Source organism: Lissotriton vulgaris, chromosome 1_2 (genome assembly GCF_964263255.1).
Source record: "Lissotriton vulgaris chromosome 1_2, aLisVul1.2, whole genome shotgun sequence".
In the NCBI taxonomy this organism is placed as follows: Eukaryota; Metazoa; Chordata; class Amphibia; order Caudata; family Salamandridae; genus Lissotriton; species Lissotriton vulgaris.
In genome coordinates this window covers 165892019-165916174 of record NC_141686.1, presented here as the reverse complement: position 1 = coordinate 165916174, position 24156 = coordinate 165892019, and the positions used below count along the sequence as shown (strand labels likewise).

The 24156-nt window shown below is 45.3% G+C and overlaps 1 protein-coding gene across 1 annotated transcript in view; it reads right to left on the bottom strand.

Moving 5' to 3' along the window:
* Window positions 1-691: 691 nt before the first annotated feature.
* The window catches only part of MRPS33 (mitochondrial ribosomal protein S33), a 48481-nt gene continuing 25016 nt past the window's right edge, over window positions 692-24156 (bottom strand). Inside the window, exons 2-3 of the mRNA XM_086953039.1 lie at window positions 11874-12130; window positions 692-1111 (exon numbers count right to left, since the gene is read on the bottom strand). Of these exons, the coding sequence (XP_086809165.1) occupies window positions 1006-1111; window positions 11874-12088 (321 nt within the window). The 5' untranslated portion in view covers window positions 12089-12130 and the 3' untranslated portion in view covers window positions 692-1005. The remainder of the gene's footprint in view (window positions 1112-11873; window positions 12131-24156) is intronic.

Genomic DNA, 24156 nt, shown 5'->3' with positions numbered 1-24156 from the left:
GAACTGTACGGTGATGGGATGGGCACTTGGACAAGCAAGATCAGTTTGAAAAGGTAACCTCTGGCAGCACATCCAGGAACACCCTAATTACCTATATGTGACCATAGAGCCAGTACGGGGGGTTCACAACTGGCCCACTATATATATATATATATATATATATAAGTGATGGCGAAATGGATCCACACCAGACATACATTAAAGGAGATTAATGAGCTACAGTAGGTGAGTAATCAGAATTTTATAGTGTCTTCTTATAATTTAGTCACATGAGCGTTGGGATGAGGGTACACGGCCACCTGAAACAGGTAATGAATGCACTGAGCAATCACCCAGGAACGCATATGTATGTATACACAAAAGAGGCGAGTAAAATGCAAGAAATACTGGGGAGCAAAGAGACATGATGGCACAAAGCCAATCGCGTAAATCATAGAGGGATTCTAAATAAAAGTGGAGTGGCACATGGGTCTAAAGCACAGTAAGCAAAGACACCCCACAAGGACACAGGTAGATAGCTAAGAGAAGCCCAGAAGCCTTCAGGCAGGCGGTGGAAAAGGCTTACATACAAGAGGAAGAGGCACCAAAACAGAGGACCTGTGTCGACATTCAAACAATCTGTACATTGACAGTCAGGTAGGGGATACTTGAATCAATTGTGCTGACTGTAGAACAAAGAAGGTAATTCATATTGATACTGAAGTAGAATGGTCCTTTTATTGAGGAGTACGAGGTCCCAACATGAGGAACAGATACAACATTATTTACAAAACTGTTGTCCACAAAACGTTGCAGATTTCAAGATTTCTGAAATATGTGCCCAGTCCAGAAGCAACACTGCACTTGGTGTACCCAAGTAGGCAAGTAAGCATCATTAGTACTCCGAGATCCAAAGTCTGTCTTTGTAGGTGAAGCCAGGTGAACTCCCGATCTAAGAGATAATAAATAGTGAAGGAGCCACTGCTGGATCAGCTGAAGTTGCCACTGTTTTGCTGACAAGAAGTGCTATTTCTTCTTCAGAGCACGCTTCCCTTCTCCTTTTTTGGGTGGTCCTTTGCCACGAAGTTTTCGCAGACGTCTCATCTCCTCTTTAAAATCTTGATGCTCATCTCTTAGAAAAGGAACAAAGTCAAATTTAAATCACTTAATACAATTACAAGCAAGTCAAATGCCCTAGAAATGGATTAGGAGGGGACAATAAAGGACTGATCTACCCACAAGAACTAGCTTTCAATTCATTTAATGACTCTGCAAGAGGCAGTCATACACCACAAAAATCCAAAGTTCATTACTTCCTGCATGTACATATATACATACATACCTACAAACATACATACTCAGGCCTCGAAAAATCTTTAAAATGTTACTAGACCTGCAGGTCTAATAACTTGAATAATCTACTTGACCTACCTGTAATGCACTTGACCAGTAAGCAGGTCTCAAATTGGGTGATCCTAGGCAAATGTTTTATTTTACAGAGCGCCTTTTTCTTCATTATAACGAGAGCACCTTCAAATATCGGAGTTCGGCATTTCTGCGGTACAGAAACCCTCCTTTTTGATTTAATAGACCAAGGGGCATATTTATAAAGAGTTTGAGTTGCATTTACACCACACAATATGGTGCATGTGCGATGGAAACAGTGAAATGCGATTTATTAAGCTGCGCAAGGCACTGTTGCGTGGTTCTGAGTGGCTGAATAAATCAGGAGTAAAGCAATGCGGAGCAAATCGCTGCATTGAGTTACTTTGCCTTGGAAAGACATTCAATGGGCGTTGTGTGGGTGTGCCCATGCAACTCCCATGGATTTTAACACATTCCCAGATTTACTATTGCAGGTAGACCATTGGAATGTGCCAAATGCTACGCATTCCCAGGTGAGGCGTAACGAGGAGAAATGTCATTTCTCCTCATTACTTCCGCTTTTTATGTATACTGCATTCTGCAACACACAGATAGAGGATTATGCCTCAGGGGATTGTTTTTGTGCAATCTTGCATACAACGCAGGCATCCTTGCGCCATGTAGCAAAGGTTCCTGTGTTGGCGCTAGGCAGCCTATTGTGCAGGAGCGCTGGAAAAAGGACAGGAATGCACTGTATTGTAATAAACGCAGCACATTCCTGCCCTTTCCATGGAACGCAGCAAGGTGACGTTCTGCGCTGCGTTACATTTACGTAACTATGGCCCTAAATGTTTGCTCCATATATAATAGAAACCTAGCTCACATAAAGGGTACACCGGACCCCTGCCTTGCCTTTAGTTCACCAATAGCATTGCCATCAGTGTGGGGGCAAGTATGTTTCTCAGTTCATGTGTAAAAACTCACTTTTAACAATTATATTACTAAATCACATTTTTTATTGAAATAGCCACAAACTGTTGCACTAACAAGCAGTTTTATTGATAAAACTGTATAGAGTATAAACAATCTTTGCAAATTGTGTTACAGCATAAATTATCATATGTACATCACCAAGTAATTTTGATTTTTGTTCATCCTATTAAAATCTTGTTTTACCATCACAGAGAGATGCAAAAAAAACTGTTTTATACCTAGTTCACTTATTAGATATTTAAATGTGTTAGAAAAACAACCTGACATCTTACAGCCTCTAACTACAGCACGATTCTACAGCACGATTTTCAGACAGTTCACTTTACAAAATCCTAACATTTCTTTCTCTGACTCCAAAGTTAATTGAATGAAGACAAACTGACTTTTGACCTTGGTCTTTGGTGCATACTGGAGGTGAAGGTGAATCTCGGACACATCCATTCTGCTGGACATGAGGTTGCTCTGAGTGGGTGCTCTTCAGGTGGATGCAGTGGGCAATACCTTCTGAATCAGGCATTGGACGAGTCACTAAAAGACTGATTATACTAACGATTTCTGCAATATGTTTATCTATTTCCTTGATATATTTTTAAGATGATGGATGTTTACATAACATATGTTTTGTATGGTATGCATAGTTTATGCATATGATTTGCATAAACTGTAACAATTCTTTACAGTACTAAATATTCTGCTGCAGTAGTTATATAAACAGGTCTCTCTGGGGTGGTCTCATTGTAATTACAGGTAACAGAATGTGATTATTTGTTAAACTGCCTGTCAGTAAAGCAGTCTCAACAAGCACTGGATTTCCTTTTCACTGTTATCTCGTTCACCTCTTAAATGCCTCTAGAAAAATTGTTTAAGCTAAATTTTTTAGAAGCCGAATTTAAAAGTATCTATTTTTAACATGTTTACATCCACAAATTACATGCAAAAATTCTCCACCTGCTATATTTCTTAAAATCAGCAATAAAAAAAATGTACATTCTTTTGTTATGGTTACTTCCATGCCCCCCCCCTTTTTAGGTCTCGTCCTATTGATCGCGAAAGCGATAATAGGACAAGAGTATAGAGGCTCATCCAAGCTCTGAAACCATCGCGGATTACGTCGAGTGCATGTGCACATGCATGCGCTTTTTACCATTTGCTCCCCAGCCGTCTGCCTCCGAGAGCTTCACTTCAAAGGGATCCGCTCCCCCGCCCACTGCTTCACACTTTTCACGAATGCCAGGCCGTGTCTCGCATTTCTCCTCCACCCCACCCCACAGCAATGCAAAGAGCTTGTTTTTAAACCCTTCCCTAACCATGCAGCTCTACCATTGGCCACCAAACTAGTACTCTGGTTCCTGGTCCTGCCCTCCTTGTTACAGCTTGCCACTCCTGTATCTGTCCCCATTCTATAGCAAAACTCCCCACAAAAACAACTTTTCTCTTCCTCTTCCCAGACCGCTGATCGAGCCTCGCAAGCATTCCCCTCAACAAACCCTAGTTTCTTTTAGTAATGACCTCTTACAACCTGCACCTACGGCCCCACCCTCGCTCACATGTGCACTCCTATTTTAGTAAACTGTTTTTTCACCCTCTGTCGCTCCTACCCAGACCTTATACCACCTGTACCGTCTCACACTACCTAATGAACTTTGACTCACCCAGGCTCTTGCTTCTAAGCACCCGCCCCCTCCCATGCGGACTGTCATTGCGCTCCAGCTGTTTAATGGCTAACAATGCTCCCACCCCCCTGCTAGCATCTAGCGTGTGTTTTCAGGCCTTTAATTATATTACGGCCCCATTGTGCGCTGTTTGGATGAGCCCTGACGGGCTCAGCCCACTGTTTGCAAAGAGGAGCCCTTGAGATGCCGTGGGCCAGTGAATCCTAATCTGCTCTCACTGGGGACAGCTCGGGCCATGCTGGCCTGTTGCAAATACCCCACCCCCTAGTGTTTCGAATTGTAACCCCCCGAACCGTCAGTGTTTGCCAGCGATTACTCGCATATCTTCATGGCCACGAAATCTCACTTGCTGCCTAGCACCACCTCTTCCAGACCCCGACCCGCTCTTTTCAGAGGCGGACCCATTTTCCTGTCTGTCCCACATTATCAGTGTACAATTTTCCCATTGCGACATTTTTATGCTTGGACGGGGCCAGGTTTATGGCAGCGTGGCCTCCGTAGCTGTGCAAGCTGTTTCCTCACCTTGATTTCATTGTGTTTCTGATTCACACATCTACAGTTGTGTACCGGCTGTTCTGTATTGTATTGTATTTATTATTTATTACGCGCAGCTGTCACCCTACGGGTATCCTGGCGCCCAAACAGGAAAAAGTCAGATGGTACAACAATACACTAGCTGTCATGATATATAGAACAGCCGCCAGAGCTATTGAGATAGAGTTACGGAGATTATGCTTTGGCGAACAGCCAGGTTTTCAGGCTCTTTCTGAAACCCAGTAGGGTGTCAATTTGTCTGATGTTCTGAGGAAGCTCGTTCCACAACCTAGAGGCAGAGGTGCAGAAAGCTCTGCCTCCCATCCTCGATCTCCTGATCCTGGTAGTAGCTGCCAAACTCTGGCTAGCAGAGCGCAGGGACCTGGAAGGTCTATACCAGGAGAGCCTTTCCTGTAGAGGGATAGGTCCTGTGTTGTGCAGGGCTCTGTACACGATACAAAGGGACTTGAAGGCAACTCTACTCCCGATTGGCAGCCAATGTAGATCTCTTAGCGCCAACGTAGTGGAGGAACTACGAGGTCTTTTAAGAGCCAGCTTGGCCGCTATAGACTGGACCCTCTGGAGCCCCTGTAGAATATATAAGGGGGCCCCTAAATATAGAGAGTTACAATAGTCTAGTCTAGCCAGAATCACACTCCTAACTACTAGAGGTCTAGACTCATCAGGCAGGAGGGGCAGAATCTGTCTGAGTGCTTTCAACAATCCATAGCAGACACTGATGGTTTTATTGGTCTGAGAGGTCATTTGGAGATCCGCATCAAACAATACCCCTAGATTGCGCACAGTCTTAACTGGGATGCAAGGTTCTGCTCCCGGCGCAAGCCTGATCTCATGGGAAGGTTGTTGACTCAGTTTGGCTGATGAACAGTAGACAACCTCTGTCTTCCCCTCATTAAATTGAAGGGAGTTTAATGTCAGCCACCTGGCCACCTTGTTCATGCAGTTCTGGAAGGACTCCATGGTCACCGCCTGTCTTCCTTCTAAGGAGAACACCAGTTGTGTGTCATCGGCATAGTTTATCAAATCTATACCGAAGGATTTGATCATGGGGATCAGGGGCTGCAGATAAAGATTAAAAAGAATGGGGCTGATCGAGGAGCCCTGAGGGACTCCGTGACTGACCAGGGACTTGGGAGATGAGAAGGGTGCTAGGGTCACCACCTGTTGTCTACCTGTCATGTAGGATTGTATCCACCTCAGGGCCTTGCCCTTCACGCCCAGTTTTTCCAGCCTGCTTAACAGAACTGCATGGCTAACCGTATCGAATGCGGCCGACATGTCCAACAGCACCAGGACTGAGGAGTTGCCATTGTCGGCTCGCATCCGGAGAGTGTCCAGCATGGTTGCCAATGCAGTTTCTGTTCCGTGGCCTGGGCGGAAGCCAAATTGGTCCTTATCCAAAAGGCAGTTGTCTTCCAGATAACCTGACAAGGACCTACTGACCACCTTTTCCAGAATTTTTATCGGGTAGGGCAAGAGGGATATGGGCCTAAAATGCGCCGGAATTGTAGGGTCCAGCGAAGGCTTTTTAAGCAGGGGGGTGACCACTGCCTGCTTCCATGCTTCCGGCACTATGCCTTCTTCAAGAGATTGGCGACAGATCTGATACATCCAGGGGAACAGCTCTGGCCCATATTCTTTCCAGATCCTATGCGGAAGAGGGTCTAGAGGAGACCCAGATGACACATTCTGGGCCAGTGTAAGAAAGAGCTCCTCTGTAAGAGGGGTGAAGTTTTCCATTGAAGACAATGTTGATGAGGGTTCCTCTTCTTCAGTCTGTGCCTCTGTATCTTTGCAGTTATCCCTTTCCTCCTTCAGCCCCCCCACAATTTTAGCAATCTTTTCCTCAAAATAGATCGCAATCTCATCACAGAGTTCTTGTGTGGCAACCACCTTATTACTCGTACAGGTGGGATGTGAGAGATCCCTTATGATATTAAAAAGGGTTTTGGTACTGTTAGGGGACTGAAGAATAGTAGTGGCATAGAAGAGTGCCTTAGCTTTGGCGATGGCTCCTTTATATATTGCCTGTTCCACTTTCAGCTGTTTTTTATCAATCTCAGAATAGTATCTACGCCATTTCTTTTCTGCCTGTCGGCGTGCATTGCGTAGGGCTTTCAGCTCCTCATTAAACCAGGGAGCAGATGGTTTCTTCTTATTCTTTATAATTTTCAGGGGTGCAAGTCTATCCAGGGTCTTTGTGATTTGATTACAATACTTTTGGTAGTTCAAGTCTACCGATTCCTCTGGGTCATAGGAAACATTACTCATAAAAACAGGCTTTGTTTTATCCTTTGGTAATTTAGACCAATTCCGTCCCTTCCTATAAGTCACCGGTCGCTCACTTCTGTTCCCCTCGATAGATAAGGAGATCTGGAAGTGGATTAGGGAGTGGTCGGTCCAGTGCTGAGGTAGGATATCAACCATCCTAGTCTCAGTCTGGTTGGCGAAGACCAAATCTAGGATATGTCCCCCTGAATGGGTTGGTTTCTGTACCAACTGATCCAGACCCCAGTTTCCGCAGTTGTCCTTCAGATCCCTCAGGTGGCTCCCTAGGGACCCGTTGTCCCATAGGTTAAAATCTCCCAGGATCAACATTCTGGAGTGGGACAGGGCAAGGGCAGCAATGGTGTCGAACAGCGCCTGGTATTGTGTTTCCGCCCCAGGTGGTCTGTAACATATCAATCCGGTCAGGATCCTACCTTTTGGTTCTTGCAGGGAGAACCCCAATAGTTCTATCCCCGCCACCCCATCAATCTGTAGAGGGGAAAAGTCCCACTTATCTTTATAGATCACTCCAAGCCCTCCTCCTCTTCCCAGTGGCCTAGGTTTATGAAATAGCTTGTACCCTTCAGGGCATGACAGTCCCAACTCAACGGTGGTGTCCACAGTAGTCCATGTCTCCGTGATGAATAGGGCATCTAGGTCCATATCATTTAGCAACTCAGACACTTCAAGGTGATGTTTCACTAAGCATCTGCTATTGATCAATCCACAGTCCAGCAATACAGCGCGCTGTGGTAAAGTGCTTTGAGGTAAGCTCCCAACACTCTTACCTATGGTTAATAGCTCATCCCTAGAATACCTACAGTCGGCAGCGGTCCTGGCCCTGAGCCCGTCCGGGGCACGGACGGGCACAGACGGGCTTTCCTCTGGCGCTCCTCCGGCGCGTCGCTGCGCGCGAGCGCTGCGCGTTGGCATGCTGGTCTTTAAATAGTGTATGGCAGAAAGTTGATTGCAAACACTAGAGCGTTATCCCCTGGAGCGCTTCTGAAGCCCACACCCAAAATGGCGGTCGGGAGTGAGGCGGCTCCGAGTAAACCCAAATTGGTGAGTCCTCTAGGGTCTTATTAATTTCTATGCAGTACAAGCAAAGGGGGAGCGTGGGGCACAATTGTAGATTATCACAGCATCAGGTAATACTATATAGCACCACCATACAGTCAGTACTACAATTACGAACAATTTTTAAAAAAACGAGCAGAGTGTCTCTAAAATTATTATTACACAGCAAAGGTTCTAAAACAGCAGCGGCAGCGTGACAATCCTATTTGTTTGTCCGCGCGAGGCTGACTGCTCCCCTAAATAGTGTTTGCCAGAAAAGTTGATTGCAAACACTAGAGCGTTATCCCCTGGAGCGCTTCTGAAGCCCACACCCAAAATGGCGGTCGGGAGTGAGGCGGCTCCGAGTAAACCCAAATTGGTGAGTCCTCTAGGGTCTTATTAATTTCTATGCAGTACAAGCAAAGGGGGAGCGTGGGGCACAATTGTAGATTATCACAGCATCAGGTAATACTATATAGCACCACCATACAGTCAGTACTACAATTACGAACAATTTTTAAAAAAACGAGCAGAGTGTCTCTAAAATTATTATTACACAGCAAAGGTTCTAAAACAGCAGCGGCAGCGTGACAATCCTATTTGTTTGTCCGCGCGAGGCTGACTGCTCCCCTAAATAGTGTTTGCCAGAAAAGTTGATTGCAAACACTAGAGCGTTATCCCCTGGAGCGCTTCTGAAGCCCACACCCAAAATGGCGGTCGGGAGTGAGGCGGCTCCGAGTAAACCCAAATTGGTGAGTCCTCTAGGGTCTTATTAATTTCTATGCAGTACAAGCAAAGGGGAAGCGTGGGGCACAATTGTAGATTATCACAGCATCAGGTAATACTATATAGCACCACCATACAGTCAGTACTACAATTACGAACAATTTTTAAAAAAACGAGCAGAGTGTCTCTAAAATTATTATTACACAGCAAAGGTTCTAAAACAGCAGCGGCAGCGTGACAATCCTATAGCTCAGTGGTTGTGTCCTCTGAAATGGTTTGCAATGAAGCTGCAAGGACACATTCACAGCTTTTCTCTAGCATACCTGCAGAGTTTGTGAACGGAACACAGGGCGCCATTCATCGCCCCCCCGCCCCCTACACCCCCCCCCCCCTCCGACACATGCTTGTGCTCTGAAATTCGCGCCAGACTCACTCGCTTCTTTTACAAAAAAATGTACAATTGGAATTAGCATGTGCAGGAAAGGCAATGGGCAATGTGCTGGCTATTGAGCACGTTGCTGATAGAAAGCACTACCCAGTAAGCGGTGGGCGGGTTGATTCCAATCCGCAGCACTGGTAACAAGAGCCCCATTTACTGTTTGCGGGACTACCAGACCCTCCATCTCCATCGGCCGGCTGTTTGCAGCAACGTTTTCACGGTGTGTCTTTGTCTGTCTTGCCAAGGGGGCAGCAGAGAGAGAATCCGAAGGGCACCTTCATGGCGGCGTAAAGCCGCCCCCTCCCCAGTGGCATATTGTATTGCAGTCCCATGGCCAAGCCAACAACTAGACGATACACATGGTAACTCAGAGCGCAGTCACAAAGAGAGAGACGCTCAGCGGCTACAGGTTTAAACAGCCTTTCCGAATATCTTTCCAACCCGGAAGTGACCGTGCTGATGGAGCTGACCCAGTCCGGACCCATGTCGTTCCAAGCTTTCTCTGCACGCTAAAGTAGGGTGGAGAGAGGCGGGGGTAGGTGCTTTCATGAGGAAATAACACAAAAGACTATAATTGCGAGGGGGTCAGAATTTTGAGTTGTGCCGAGTTTACCGCACCTGGTAATTACCAGGTGCAATAAACTCCTCGCCCATCACTACATTTCAGCTAGTTAAACCTCTTGCAATTTAAAAGGGAGCAAATATTACAATATTTACGGTGACTTGGATATTTTGCTGCAGTCATTCCCCCAGAAACACAGAATAGGTGCAGATTGTAAAACCAGATATATTCAGAACGTAAGAATCTATTAGTTATAATAAATTACAGCTTTTCTCCAGGGCACTTGTAACGGGGCCCTACATTGCCCATCTCTCTTACTAGTTGCAACGCTTCCGGGTTCAAAGCCTGGCCTCCAGTGTTCTCTTTTACTGTCGGCCTCTCCATGCCTGCATGGACCTCCAGTTGTTCCATGACAGCCTTTCCTAGTGTATCTAACCCATGCAATTTGGCCCCAGCAGTATTTATTTTACTACTGTGTATGTCAGACCCTTAGTACGTGCTTGCATATTTACAAACCACAACTGCTTTTGTATTGTTATGTAAGTATAGTTCTTCAAACACGACAGACAATACACAACCTACTTTCAGAGGACGGGTAAGCACACTACTATGTAGGTTGTGCCTGGTTATAAGAGTGCTCGTTTATAGTTGTTGTTCTGTGTACCTGCAATCTCTGGATTGAAGCTGTACTTGTGTGACATGTTTTTCAAGCCAGAGTTCTAGTGACTTTATTTTCATAGCCATGATTTTCCTCTGAATATGTAGTACCTGATGCCCTACAGCTCCTCCTCAGTGGAGTGACATTCAGAGTGTGTATACCACAGTTTCCTATCCCAGTAGACGAGGCCAGAGATGACCCAATCTATGTGCAAGCAGTGCAGTGCCCACCATCCCTCTGAGTGGTATGACCTGCCGTTCTGCGAAAAGAACGGCCAGTTCTGTACCATTACTTTTATTTTTGATCCTCTTTCACATCTCCGCGTGTGCCTTTCTGCCCTCTGTTACTCGTTTTTGACTCGTTTTTTGTGCCTTTCTGCCCTCTGCATCACCACATTATCACTCAGCGCCACCACATGATCACTCAGCGCCACCACATTATCACTCAGCGCCACCACATTATTACTCAGCGCCACCACATTATCACTCAGATTTTTCGAGGCCTGCACACAAACATGCATACACATACATAGTGGGGCTTGCCCTAGCTCTGGATTGATGCCTTTCTTATTGATCTAATTACCTTCTTATTTGAGGACTTTCCGGCCTAGTCTTTGTGTCTCGCTCATCTGGCGTATTCTCGTGTCCTTTCCTTATTTATATACAGGGAACTACTTTTATTATTTTACCATTTCATGGGAATGCATGCGGTTTCTTGCTCTAGCTACCTATCTCCCATTTACTGCTTCATCCTTCGCCACCCCACGTTGTCCGTACTGCTCTCCCACTCTCCCAGCTCGTGTGTTACTTTCCCCATAGTTTAAAAAAAAATAAGTAAATTAAATCATCTTTCCTTCCCATTACTCCTCCACCCTTCCTAGCAGGCCACTGATTCTTGCTATTGTAGTTTAATGACATTTTCCGCCGTTCTGTTGCTCACCCAATCCACCACTTTGTAGAAGGGCTCAGCAACTGCCAATTGGTATTGGGGAGCTCCTTTTTTGAATTAATTTTAAAAAGTATTGCTCCAAGATGGGCTTCAGCCATCTTAGACTGACAAATTAAAAAACATAAAATGCCAGCCGTATCGAGACACATGCATTTGGGTGGTGAAGCATGCAAACATATACACACTTTCTTTTTTGCAAACACTAAGCATTGACAATAACCATTTTTTTCTTTTTACCGATGTGAATAGGATCAGCAAGAAAACACTGGCAAAGCTGAAAGGTATTCACTGGCAAAGCCAAGATGTACAACCGATTGCCTGTTGACATCATTGCTACTATTACGAAACACTCAAGGACATTATCTGTAGTACCTCTGCACTTTCCTCTGTATAACTGGTCTAAAAACTGTGTGCTACACATTAGGCCCTAGAGGCAGAGGAATTTAAATCAGTACAAAGAACTGCATCACTCATGATCAAGTCAGCACATCCAATATGCCAGACAGAGCCCTCCAGCCACATACCCTTACGGTCATCTAGATCGCTCTCAAATGGACTTTAACCAGTTCTTAAAAGTGGAAAATAAAGAATTCATCGTCTTGTCCCACCCTCGAACTCACACTTTCCTTACGTGTAATATATTTAAATCACCTGTAGAGACCAAAGAAGCGCAGCTTTCTCATTAGGGCAAAGTACACATTGTGCTGTGGGTACCAGTCATAGACCTCCTTCCTTTTAGCCAGCGGCTGCTCGCTGAACAGTTTTACTACTTTCATGGACCGTGTATCCGTTGGGCGGGCAACTTCTCCGAAAATCCTGGAGCCCAGACGGGCCATTCGAATGGCATAGTTTGAAAGAGAGGACATCACACAACCAGGAATTGGACCATGCGCATCTGTGTGTACAACCTGCCATGGAAAAGTGAAGATGAAGAGAAAAATGAGATTAGCCAGCTGTGTACAAGTGAAACACGCAGTAATAATGTGTAACAACAAGACTAGTATGTAAAAGAATGGTATTAATACGTTTGTGGTCATCTTTAGGGCTGAAACATAGGAAACCAACCTTTTGCCTTTCCCTTACGTATTATATAGGTGCTGTAAGTGGGTTATTGTAAGTAATGGAGAGTAAATAGTTTGAGAAACTGGTGTTATTACGGGTAGATCCAGATAGAAGTGTGTGGAAGAGTGGTGTTAAGTAACAGGGTCGTTCATGCTCCTTCAGATGAAGTTGGTGTAGTATGGGGGGATCCACGCATGTGAAAAGAGCTGCTGGAAGGACTATAATTTCTTTTGTGTACAAACACAAAATTGATCCCATTCCCAACCATGTTAAAGTCAGGATACCAATTAATTTTATCTTGTTACCTTGTATTCTGACAACACGTACATAAATGATGTCGTGGCAGCAGTCACTACCTCAATAGCCCTGCCTAGGTGAAGCGCAGACCATGCAATCAACAATGCCAAGCCTCACATCCTGCAACCACCAACTGCCCAGGTTTGCACACCAGGCCACTGCACTCTCGCTGCACACGTACAATCACATTCAGCATAATGCTGTGTATAAGTAACTTTAGTGATTTTATTTTAAGGGTTGGACTATTATATGTCCTTATGTTAAAAAAAATACAAGGTGTCACTAGTCCATGTTCTCAAGGAGGAGAGGGATGCCAATGTTACATACTGCAAGGAGGCTGCAAGTGTATTTTGCAATAATGAGAGCAAGAATACCATAGTCCTTGCAATCCCCACCTTGATCGTTCCACCAGTTTGAAGCATTGGGTGTGACTGGCCAGAAAAAATGGGAATTACCATGGGAATGGGGTGTGGTATTTTCAAACCCTGCAGTAACTGCCCATTTCTCAGGAGACTCTTGAGAACAAACTTAGAAACCATAGATATTCACACACACCAGAAATATGGTTACCAGTGGTGTCTGTAATTTTGTGAGGAACCCATGATAGGAAGTTAACTTCCTAGGGGACTGTGAGGGAAGCCTTTGTATTCAGAAGCACTAGCAAACCAACATAAGCCTTGTTTTACATTACCGCACATCCATACTGAAGGTGAAACTATGCTATACAGAAAGATTGCAAGCATGACAAGAGGCTAGCACGTAATGGACTAAAAACATGAATTTAAATAAAAGGAAAGGGTCTAAAACATTTCTTGGTAAAAAGGTTGGAAGTCCGTTCAAATGGTTCTACATACCTTCACTGGTGATTTTGAGACAGGACTATAAAAACAAGCATTGTCAATGATTTGTGAGCATTTAAGCTATTGGCATCGTAAATGACAAAGCCGTTTATTTATGTGTTTTTTAAAAAGGGACACTTACATGAAAGGCATGGTTATTGTTAATGCCAAGAGCTCAAACGAGAGACCACTTTAATGGTGGGCACACCCCTTTTTTAATGATGCTCGCATATTCAGGTTACAGTGAGCAGCGTCTAAACAAAGTGGTGTGGCCAACATTAAAATGAAAGCGCGTATGGCACTTTCACCCAAAGTGAAGAAAAAAATTATGTGATTTCAAAAGGTTCTGTAGTGCGGCCGCTGAAGTGGCCCGCACAGGGAAAAAAAATAACTAAATAAGCACAGCTGCTAAAGAAAAAGCAGATGAGCGTCATATTAAATAATTAAATAAGTGCGGCCGCTATAGTTAAAGCGGACTGTGCTGAAATTTGAATAAATACATTATTATTAAAATAAAAAATGGGCAGGTGCTGCGATGTTGTGGGTGGAATAGGCGAAGAGCATTAAAGAAAATAGTGCTCACCAACTTATAAAGCAGACGGTGGAAGAATAAAGTAAAAGGGCCAGTCCTCGTGGGAGGTTACAAATGAAGACAAGGCGGCACTAACGAGTGACTAACAAGCCTATTTACGAATCAGAACCCAGCATTTACGAAGGGCAATGACACAAGCCAATGACAAATATGGGCGGAGCTTTAAGTGCATACTCCAATACAGCATGCCGCAGAGCACCGCATGCGCTGCCCAGGCTCGACCTAAAAAGGGGGCTCGGACACTGGCCTCAAATTAATCTTTTGGATATAGAAGCCAAAGCCTACACTAGTGTTCTGTTGGAGCAGCTAAAGCCTTTGCTATTAGAGCAAGATAGCCTGCCATTTTTTTAATCAGGATTCTGGGCCGGGCCATCAACATGATTAGGTCTTGTCTAGGCAGGCTTATGCTATATTCCAGACATGCAGTATCTGGGATATGGGCTTGAAAAAACACCAATCTTTTTCATTGGTTCCTGTTGCTGTCCTTTAGAAATGCTGGCTTTTCATTAGTGAACACACTTAGTAGCCCCTCTTTTGGAATTTTGTCTCTTCCCATGAGGACTGCCCCTCTTACATGTGTTCCTGCTGTTTTGGTTATTTATACTTCGAGAGAACTATTTTTTTTTTTTTTTTTTTTTTTAGTTAGCAAGCCTCTTTGCTAGATAACTGCTGTTTACTTGTTTTACATTGACAGCAATCACTACCAGCTTGTCGGCGCCTTTCTTTTGTTCTACACTGGACGGCTTGCCCACCTATAATCAGCGTGTTATCCTTCAGCATGCCATGCTCCGGCAACACTTTAGTGCCACAACACTGAGAGCTAGGAGCAGTCTTCCGCCCCCTCATCCAGCTCACCACACTGCTCCCCAGCCAAATTGAAACAAAGCTCAGCCGTTGCCACTCAGGAAGGCCCCAGCGAATTCCTTAAAAGGCCACTTTAATTTTTTTCCAAAGTTCCTGGTAATTCTTGGTTTAACCAAATAAGAACTGCTATTTCAACACTACAGATTAAAGAAGCAGCCCTCCACAATAGAGTTGCTTTATACTCCGTTTGGAAAAGGAGGCAATCAGCAACTGAATGCAACCTCCTGGGAACAAGACCTACTATCGGCAGACAACTTAGTGCTGATTCCCTAAATGACACCTACCTAGTTGGTAAGCTGCAACCTTATTTTTTGGAATCTATGAACGCAAAAAAAGATATTGTATAAGCGATAACAGGTGTTCCCAATAAAATAATTTAATCCAGCCTGGGCAGGTCTTGGAGGAACAAGCATTGGCAAAGTCAACAGGTCTCGCCTTTGGGACCATATAAGTGTTTAGCTAGAGCTATTGGCTTTGCTAATGTTTTTAAGCTATGTTATAGATCATTGTGACTCCTGTGCAGCATGCTGAAAAGATATAATAAAAAAGTGTCATAGCATATTTGTTACCTTATATATAACCAAGAAGACATTATGTACAACTGAACTGCGGGTATCCGAAGACTTAGGGTTCTGGAGAAGAGATACTACAGACCTTTGAGGAGGCGGGGACGCAAGAAGGGGACCAGACGACTGTATCTGGAGCATCTGGGGAGGTTCCCCAGTCACCTCAAGATGCTCCTGAACTGGAGCAATAGGGTCTGAATGGACGCAGGGGGATTACAAGGTATTTCTACTGCGCAACAAAAGAATATGGTATGGAATATAAAGTAGTCAAGGGAGTTGGAGGAAAAATGATATGCCAATCAAAATGGGGGCCTGTACAGGAAGGCTGGGTTACTATAACAACTTTAAAATGTTGGCGGGATTGGAATATAACTGTCACAGACGTTTAGTTTTGAGTTCACAATGTAATGTTTAAGCATAAATAAAGACTTAAAAAAAGACTGTGTGCAAATTGAAGAGGCGTGAACATTGGAAAACAAAGCAGTCTGCATCCAGCTAAATTAAAAAACATTGTGAACTGAGGCACACATAAACCTGTCTGCCCCTGCTGGAGTGTGATGGTGATTACATTCACCTGTGTCAATCCGTCATTTAACATCTCATTTTAAGACGAGGAGATAAAGCCCACGTTTGGCAAACTGAAACCTGATTGCATGCTTAATATGTACAAATGTGGTCATTCGGGGGCAGAAGTACTGCGCCTTTGAACCAATGTAATAATCCGTTAACGTGCTCAGTTTACCAATAACGATAAAATCTGAATGCAAAAACCAAACAAGAGGCGATTGGATTAAATACACCTGGCATGGGACAACTCTATTGTACACAGAATAATAGGGAACAACACTTGCCTTTTACTTTTTTATTGGATGAAGCGCATGTGTTAATTTGTTCTGAAAAATGTAATGATACAGCTGAAAAATAAACTTTGCACAAGATGGATTACGCATGCAGTACTTCATCATTCTGTAAAACAGCAAACAGAACAATGCTACTGTTTTTTCTTTTCAACATGTACCACTGTACACAAATGACGTTACTTTTCAACACTGCAAGATTTCATGAGTGTTCTCGATACTGGGGGGGCAGATGTGCATTCACTTTTATGAATGATGTAGGTTTATTGTGTAAAGATGTCATCTCTGCTTACAGTTTCTCAAAGGGCTGTACAATGTTCAGAGGCAGAGATGCATTTAAACATTAATTTTCACCCCGTATAGTTTTCTTCTCCTTATTAAAGCGAGTTCAGGCAAAACCATTACTTCTGGTGTTAATGTGCTAAAGCATGCAAACAAATGCACACCTGCAGTTTGCAAACGTCACTACTCTAAAGCCAACTTATTGGTTTACCAATGCTTATTAAACATAGCAGACCCTGAACCGCTGGTAGGTCTTCGGGGTCTCAGTTTGAATGATTTAATGATTCTGGCTGCAAGCACAGGCCACAGAGCTAGGGGGCGGCACACAGCACACCAACATGGCTATGGGAGAAGACCGGCTCCTGGGGGTTTCGGGCGCGGCGGCGGAAATAGTGCTTACAATGTAAATAACACATACCATGCAACACTCAAAGTAAAGGGGCCAGTAGCCATTGAAGGATACAAATGACAACATGGCCCCTATAAGGAGGGACTAACAGCCTATAAACCAATCGCAAGGCAGGATTTAGAAGGGACAAAGACACAAGCCAATGAAAGATGGGTGGAGAGTGGGCGGAGCTTAAACGGAGCTTCCACACCATACTGAATACTGCATGCCTCCCAAAGCGAGCAGCGCATGGGAGCTGCCGCTATAGGGTCGACCTAAAAAGTATCAGCGCACAAATTGATCCCTTTGAAACAGTTTTTTCAAGTAGTAATGTGCTGGAGTGACCATCCTAGGAAATTGCACCAGTTTACGAAGAAGTGAGATAACAAATGTTACAACTTTAATATGTCTGCCCTGCATTTTTTTTTAAACATAAGGCAAACCTATTGAATTTGCCAATGCATTTTTGTTAAACGGGTATCGGGAAGATAAGGGGATTTTTGCTTTCGCTGTGGTTTGCGAGGGTCTGCCACGGTCATGAAAAACTCTAAATTTACTTCAAGCTAAGATAAACCGACAAGGTGACTAGAAAGGATCATGGGCAATCCACAGCCAAACGGAAAAGGCTAGAGTTCACTTTTCACTATCTTAGTACTACTAAGTGATTTGTTTCTGGAACTAGATCAGACTCTAGCTTCACTTCAAAAAACCTCAGTGAAACTATTCCAACTGATCAAACAAATATATTTTCCTAAAAATAGGTATTGGCCTTACTTTGGATACAGACATTAATACTGAAACTAATGAAATCACTAAAGGGAAGAGACTAGCAAACTAAATGTGGAAGGTGCAAAGTGCTCTATAATTTCATTGACAAGGTTAAAGAAGGAGCTCCCAGACATGCTAATGATTTAAGATGTTATGAAATGGCCGATTTTTGCCCGTTGTTCATTAAAGGGTCTAAGACCAATTTCATCGGCAAAAAAATTGAAATATGTTACAAGATGGCCCACGTATCGGAGTCCTGAGAAAGAGCTCCTAACGCTTGGGATCCTCCTGCTGGAAATATCCCTGATTAGCGTGAAATTTTGTGGAACCGACTTTCTTCAAGTAACTGGATTAATTCTACTTCTACCTTGGGATACCTGCATATTCGTACATCGCCTTTCCTACCGGATTCTGGATCTCGGAGAGGCCGGCGATCAGGCAGACTTTGTGGAGGCATCGTTGCCCATCGGAGAGTCGAGATATCAACCGGGAGGCATCTCTACCCACCGCCACCCTCTCGGACATGACATGAGACGGCACCCACCGGAGATTGTGAGAGGAGTGCTGGACCGTTCATCGAGCTGAGCGTGGCTGGTCAAAGACTCTGTTGCCGACCCCGGGTCCAGCCGCCCCTCCCCCCCTCGGTGGAGGACGAAACGTCGGGAGTTGACCGCAGTTGTTGTCGGCGTGAACTATTTACGTCCCGGAAAGGATGCGGTGGGCTTTCCCTGGTGGCCCCCGACCATACCCTCAGAGGGAACGGCTAGCAGCTGGTGGTCCACTCCCCAGACCCCGCACCGAAGAAGTCAGGACACTACACTCGTGCCCCCCGCACCTCCCGCCCGCACACGAGACCCTCCAGCGTCACTGTTCAGACGGGAACTGCAGGTAACAAAAGCACATTTTCACAACAGTGCCTAGAGACGTGTCTGGGGTCTGGTTCTGATTTATTGCAGCCAGTCTGGGGGGAGCGCAGGGATCACTTCCTTGTCTAATGTGGGGTCTGCTCCATTATTCGGCAAATGAGAGGAGATCGACTGGTCATAGACTCTAGTTGCCGACCCCGGGTCCAGCCTCCCCTCCAATGTGGAGGACGAAACGTCGGAGTTGACCGCAGGTGTTGTTGGCCCCCCACCGCACACGAGAAACTCCAGAGTCGCTGTTCTGACTGTCCTGCCTCAGACAGTCGAGCCTGCTCCTAGGTCATAGGGGACCCGTGACACCGGAGCGGACCCTACTCCACCCTCCCGAAACACTGGTCCAAGGATTGAGCCCGTTCCTGATTCACACGGGACATGACTCAGGGCTGCACTGCGCAAGCCTACGGGGATGCCACTGTAGCGACAGGCTGTTCTCACCAGCCCGGAGCACACTGGGGACTAGTTACAGTCTGTCTTATAGCGGGATATTGGTGCGAGTCCCGAACTCCGTTCCGTTGTTGCCACGTCGAGACGCGCTGACTGCACCGAGTCTCCAAAGTTCCCTGCTCTTCCAGTTAGCCCTCACTGATCGACTTGGCCCCCCAACCCCCCCGTTCTGCTGCAGCTGTATACTCTGGATAAATGTAGGTAAAAACTCACAAGGCTGAATACAAAGAATTTCTACAGTTTGCTCAACCCCCTTAACTACAGCCCTCCTCCTACATCGGATAACGAGTTCAGGTCTCCAAAAACACGACGACCACATCAAGCTCATTGTCTCAAAGTATTACCACCTTTCTCCTTGCTGGCTCTTACTGTCGTTATTAGCCCACACTATTTATATCATTATTCTATCTCAACTTTGTTGGTCTATTACTCTCTCAAAATGGCCGTGGCCGAAATCTAAACCCTCGCTGATGACCTACACTAATATCAACCGAAAAAGAACTATCCCCCCTTTTATTTCTTTCCTTTACCTCATTGGCTCTATTTTCAGTTTCAATTGAAAGAGGACTAGCCTTCCCTTTACAATTCAAGAGACATTGAAAGAGGACTAGTCTGGCTATCCTCCAGAATCCCACCAGCCCGAAAGAGCATAGAAATAGGACTTATTTCATCTCCATTGCTCTCATTGGAGATTGACAAAGGACTACACTGCACACCAGCCTATAATAGCATAGAATTAGGATTTAATGGATTTCCTTTGCACTCATTGGAGATAGACATAGGACTACATTGCAGTATATCTTCTCTCCAGATCAACCACTCACCTTATGGATATAGGCAAAGGACTATACAACATCATTGAGTCGGCCATCATGGAACGTTCTCCATCAGTAAGAGTCCTTAGACATTCACTGCATTTTTAGAATCCCCCATCTTTATCCCATGGTGCACATGCTTCAACCCTGAATCGCTCCCCTCCTCCAACCCAACTCTCTCCCCGTGATCCCACCCCCTTTTTTTTTCTCAACACGACTACATAAATCTTCTTCCCAGCCTCCCTCAACTCGCCCACTCGGGAATTCATCCCAACTCTGCACCCAGCACCCTGAGGATTACAAATTTGACCCTCGAATTCCCGCCCCCACTCAACATGCTACTACCTCTCTTTCCCTCACACCACGTTCCCCTAAGTTGTCCCCGCCTCCTCCCATTTCTTCTCATCTCATACCAGCGCTCACACTGCACTACCCAGATAAGGGAATTAGCATGCACACACACCTACAATGTCATCTACCCCCCCAACCACACAAAAAAAAAAAAAAAATTCGGCCAAACGCTTTAAACACAACTTTATAAAACAACACCCTGAAACACTTTTTGCCGACCCCTATTTTTCCTCACAAAAAGGGATCACAATCACTGATCTAATTTTTCACACAAAACGTAGAGCCCAATGGAGGAAAGCCTTCCTCACCTCACTCTCGATCTCCTCCTCGAAGAAAACAGCACATGGATTCATTTTATCCATTTCCCCTTCCCAGCTCTTCCAGGCGACTGCAACCATCACCATATAAAACAATGGCTTCATACTTATCCAAGCCTCAGACCGCAATCTTAATCTCTTAGGTAACATCTTCCCTGCAATCAAAAACCTAGTGACCAAACCCCATTTGGGTACCGATTCCCCATCCAATTCCACTTCACATGCTCTCACCGCACCCAACCAAGTTGACAACCCAGCCCTATCCTTTGGCCCACATCCGTCACTGGAGCCTTACGAGACATCCACCCTACTCACCCCCACCGTTAACAGATCACAACACAACACTCACACCTCAAAACACGCATAACAGCCCCCTTCCACCTTTTCCTTTACCTACTTCGGACTCGCACGTTGAGAACTACAAGAAGTCCACCCAACCTACCCCCACCACAAACATACCACCACTCACAACATCTACTCCATATAAACACACTTGACAGCCCATTACCCCCCCCTACCTCCTCTGACATCAGATTCCTCCGTCGGCACCCAGCGCTCCCCTTCCACCAATACACCACACTCCAACACACCAATCCCGCCTAGAAACCATGTTACCATCACTTCCCACCCTCAAACGGCTAAGTTGTACTCTCCTTACATCAAGATGACCCCCCCAACATCCCCCCCACAACACCTCATCTATCCCACACTTTCGTCTTTCCAACGCCGATGCTACAGTATCCATCTCGCCAACTAACATCGCACTACACCACAAATGCAGACCCCTCCTACCTCCGAACACTAATACTTCTCCTGTCTCAGTTCCCAACAATGCTACCCTGTCCGATCACTCTCTCCCTCGCAGTCATACCGCACAATTTCATACTACCGCAAGTCTTTTCCCCACATGACGACTGGTGTCAGTCTTCACCCCTGAGTGCTCACCACCCTCTACTACTCTGCACACCCCCTCAATACTACCTCCCACCCCCTCTACTCCACCTTCTTCATCCTCCAATTGATCCCCGATCGCAGCACCATTGCCCCAGAATGTTACCCTCCACACTTATCCATCCCTCCTCACCCACCCCTGCCGAGGTTGCAGCTCAACACAGATCTCGACTTCGCACTATCACACTGATAATGCTAGTCCGTCCGAAGTCCCCATTGTCCCTTCCCCACGTCTCACCCACCCACCCCTTCATCTCAGACATCTATTCTCCTCACACACCCCCCTCTCGCACTACTCTCCCTCCGACACTACTCACACCTCTGCCTTTTCTATCACCCACATGCATAATACAGCCTCCAACCCCTCTCACCACAGAACCTGACCGGAGGCTGGAGGAAATAATGTCAGCCCTTCTCCACATCAAAAATGAACTCCAATCTTTCAAATCCCTGATCTCGAGACTACCATGGCGCAATTCCTCCTCAAGAGTCTTTAATCTAAACGAGCGAGCACAACACATAACTCGCACCCCTATACTCACGCCTCCCACCTGGAACTCAGTCCCCCTCCTCAACACACTCTCTCGCCCTAAGCGAAGCATCAATCCATTTTCCGAAAGTGAGTGCTCATCTCTCCTTCACTCATACGAACCTTTCCTGAATAAATGCCCTACCTCCACTCAATCTACCATATCTACTATTCCCCCCAACCCACTCAGAGCACCCAGGCACAACAGAGGGGTCAGACAGCAATCTTAAAAGTGTCCCCCTCACCCAAGACCCTTCCTTCTCCTGCCTCACTCCCAGGCTTAAATGCACTCTCCTAAACTGCAGATCTGCCTCTAGACATGCTGCAGACATAGCGGACCTCATCATTTCAAAGGAGCTTGACCTTCTAATGTTAACCGAAACATGGTTAACAGAATCCTCCACCCCACTGATGGACATTATAGTCCCCCCGAACTACGACATCATCAGATTAGACAGATGCGGTAAGATAGGGGGAGGTATAGCCTGTATACATAGGAGTAGCATCACTATTACTAGAGCCATATCCCCGATCCTCCTCACCTGTGAATACTTCTGCCTAAACGTGAGCAGCAACGGCAAACCAGCTTGCTCACTTCATATCATCCATCATCCACCAGGCGACAACCGAATATTCTCAGAACAGCTCATGGATCTGATCTCAACTAACAACGGACGACAAAACACCCAAATATACCTGGGTGACTTCAATCTCCACTGGAATGACAACAAAGACTCAGTGGTCAACTGCCTCAAAAACTTCCTTGATGATCTTGCCCTTACCCAACCTGCAACAGCCCTACACATAAGAAAGGATCAACCATGGATCTAATTATCTCCAAAAACGACATCATTCAATTCGAAGCGATACAACATTGTGACTGGTCCGACCATCATATTATCACCTTCTTCATCAACGAAACAGTAAAACTTAACTCAATTCAAGCCACAAAACCAAAAGTATGGAAAAGGTCCCTGAAACGCCTCAACCCAAACTTTTTACCCTTATCAACCGGCAACCTGCTATTACCACCGGCTGGCATCTCAGACGTCAATGACCTTACCAACCACTACCTCAACTCTATGACCTCAATTATTAATGAGGTTACCTCCCTTCAACTTAGGAGAATTTCACCAATGACTCGAAACCATGGTACAATGGCCTGCTCAACGAAGACAGACGATCTCTCAGAGCTCCTGAACGTAAACGGAGATCAGTCGCTTCCGCTAATCACCTTAAGTTGCTAAGAAAAAAAAAGAAATGCTTACTACAAAAAGATCAAGCACACCAAAGCCGACTTTTTTAGCCAACAACTAGACCAAGAAAAAAATAAAAATAAAAATCGCCCTAAAAAGCTATTTGAACTAATCAAAGCTCAATCCAAGGATGCTCCCCAACGGCTACAAAACCCAGACCATCAGCAACCCAATTGCGAACAATTCTCTGATTTCTTTACTCAGAAGACGGTCAACATCGAGGATGATCTCCTAAAGGATTCGCTACCACCTATGCAAAACTCCCCTTCTCTACCCGCTTCGCATCTCCAAATCCCCTCCAAGTATGACCTTAAAAACGAAGCAACATGGTCCTCCTTTCACACCTACACTGAAGAGGCCATAGGAAGGATTCTCAATGCCCTGAAACCTTCCAACCACCTCATCGATCCACTTCCCGCTAACGCTGTCAAAGACCTATCACCGCTGCTTCTTCCGGTATGGACCAAAATCATTAATGCGTCACTGCTTCAAGGTTGCATTCCAAACTCCCTCAAAGTTGGACAGGTTTCACCCATCCTAAAGAAACCAACTGCCGACCCCACTGATCTTAACAACTACCGCCCTATTTCCAATATCCCTACCTTAGCCGAATTACTTGAAAAATGCATACACCAACAACTGACCAAGCATATTGACCACTTTGACCTTCTTAACATTCACCAATCAGGCTTCAGGGCAGGTCACAGCACGGAATCTGCCATGACTCACATCATCGATGATGCGCTACAAATCCTGGACCAGAACGAATCTTGCCTACTCATCCTTCTAGACCTATCCTCAGCCTTTGGTACGGTCAAGCACGAGAATCTGAT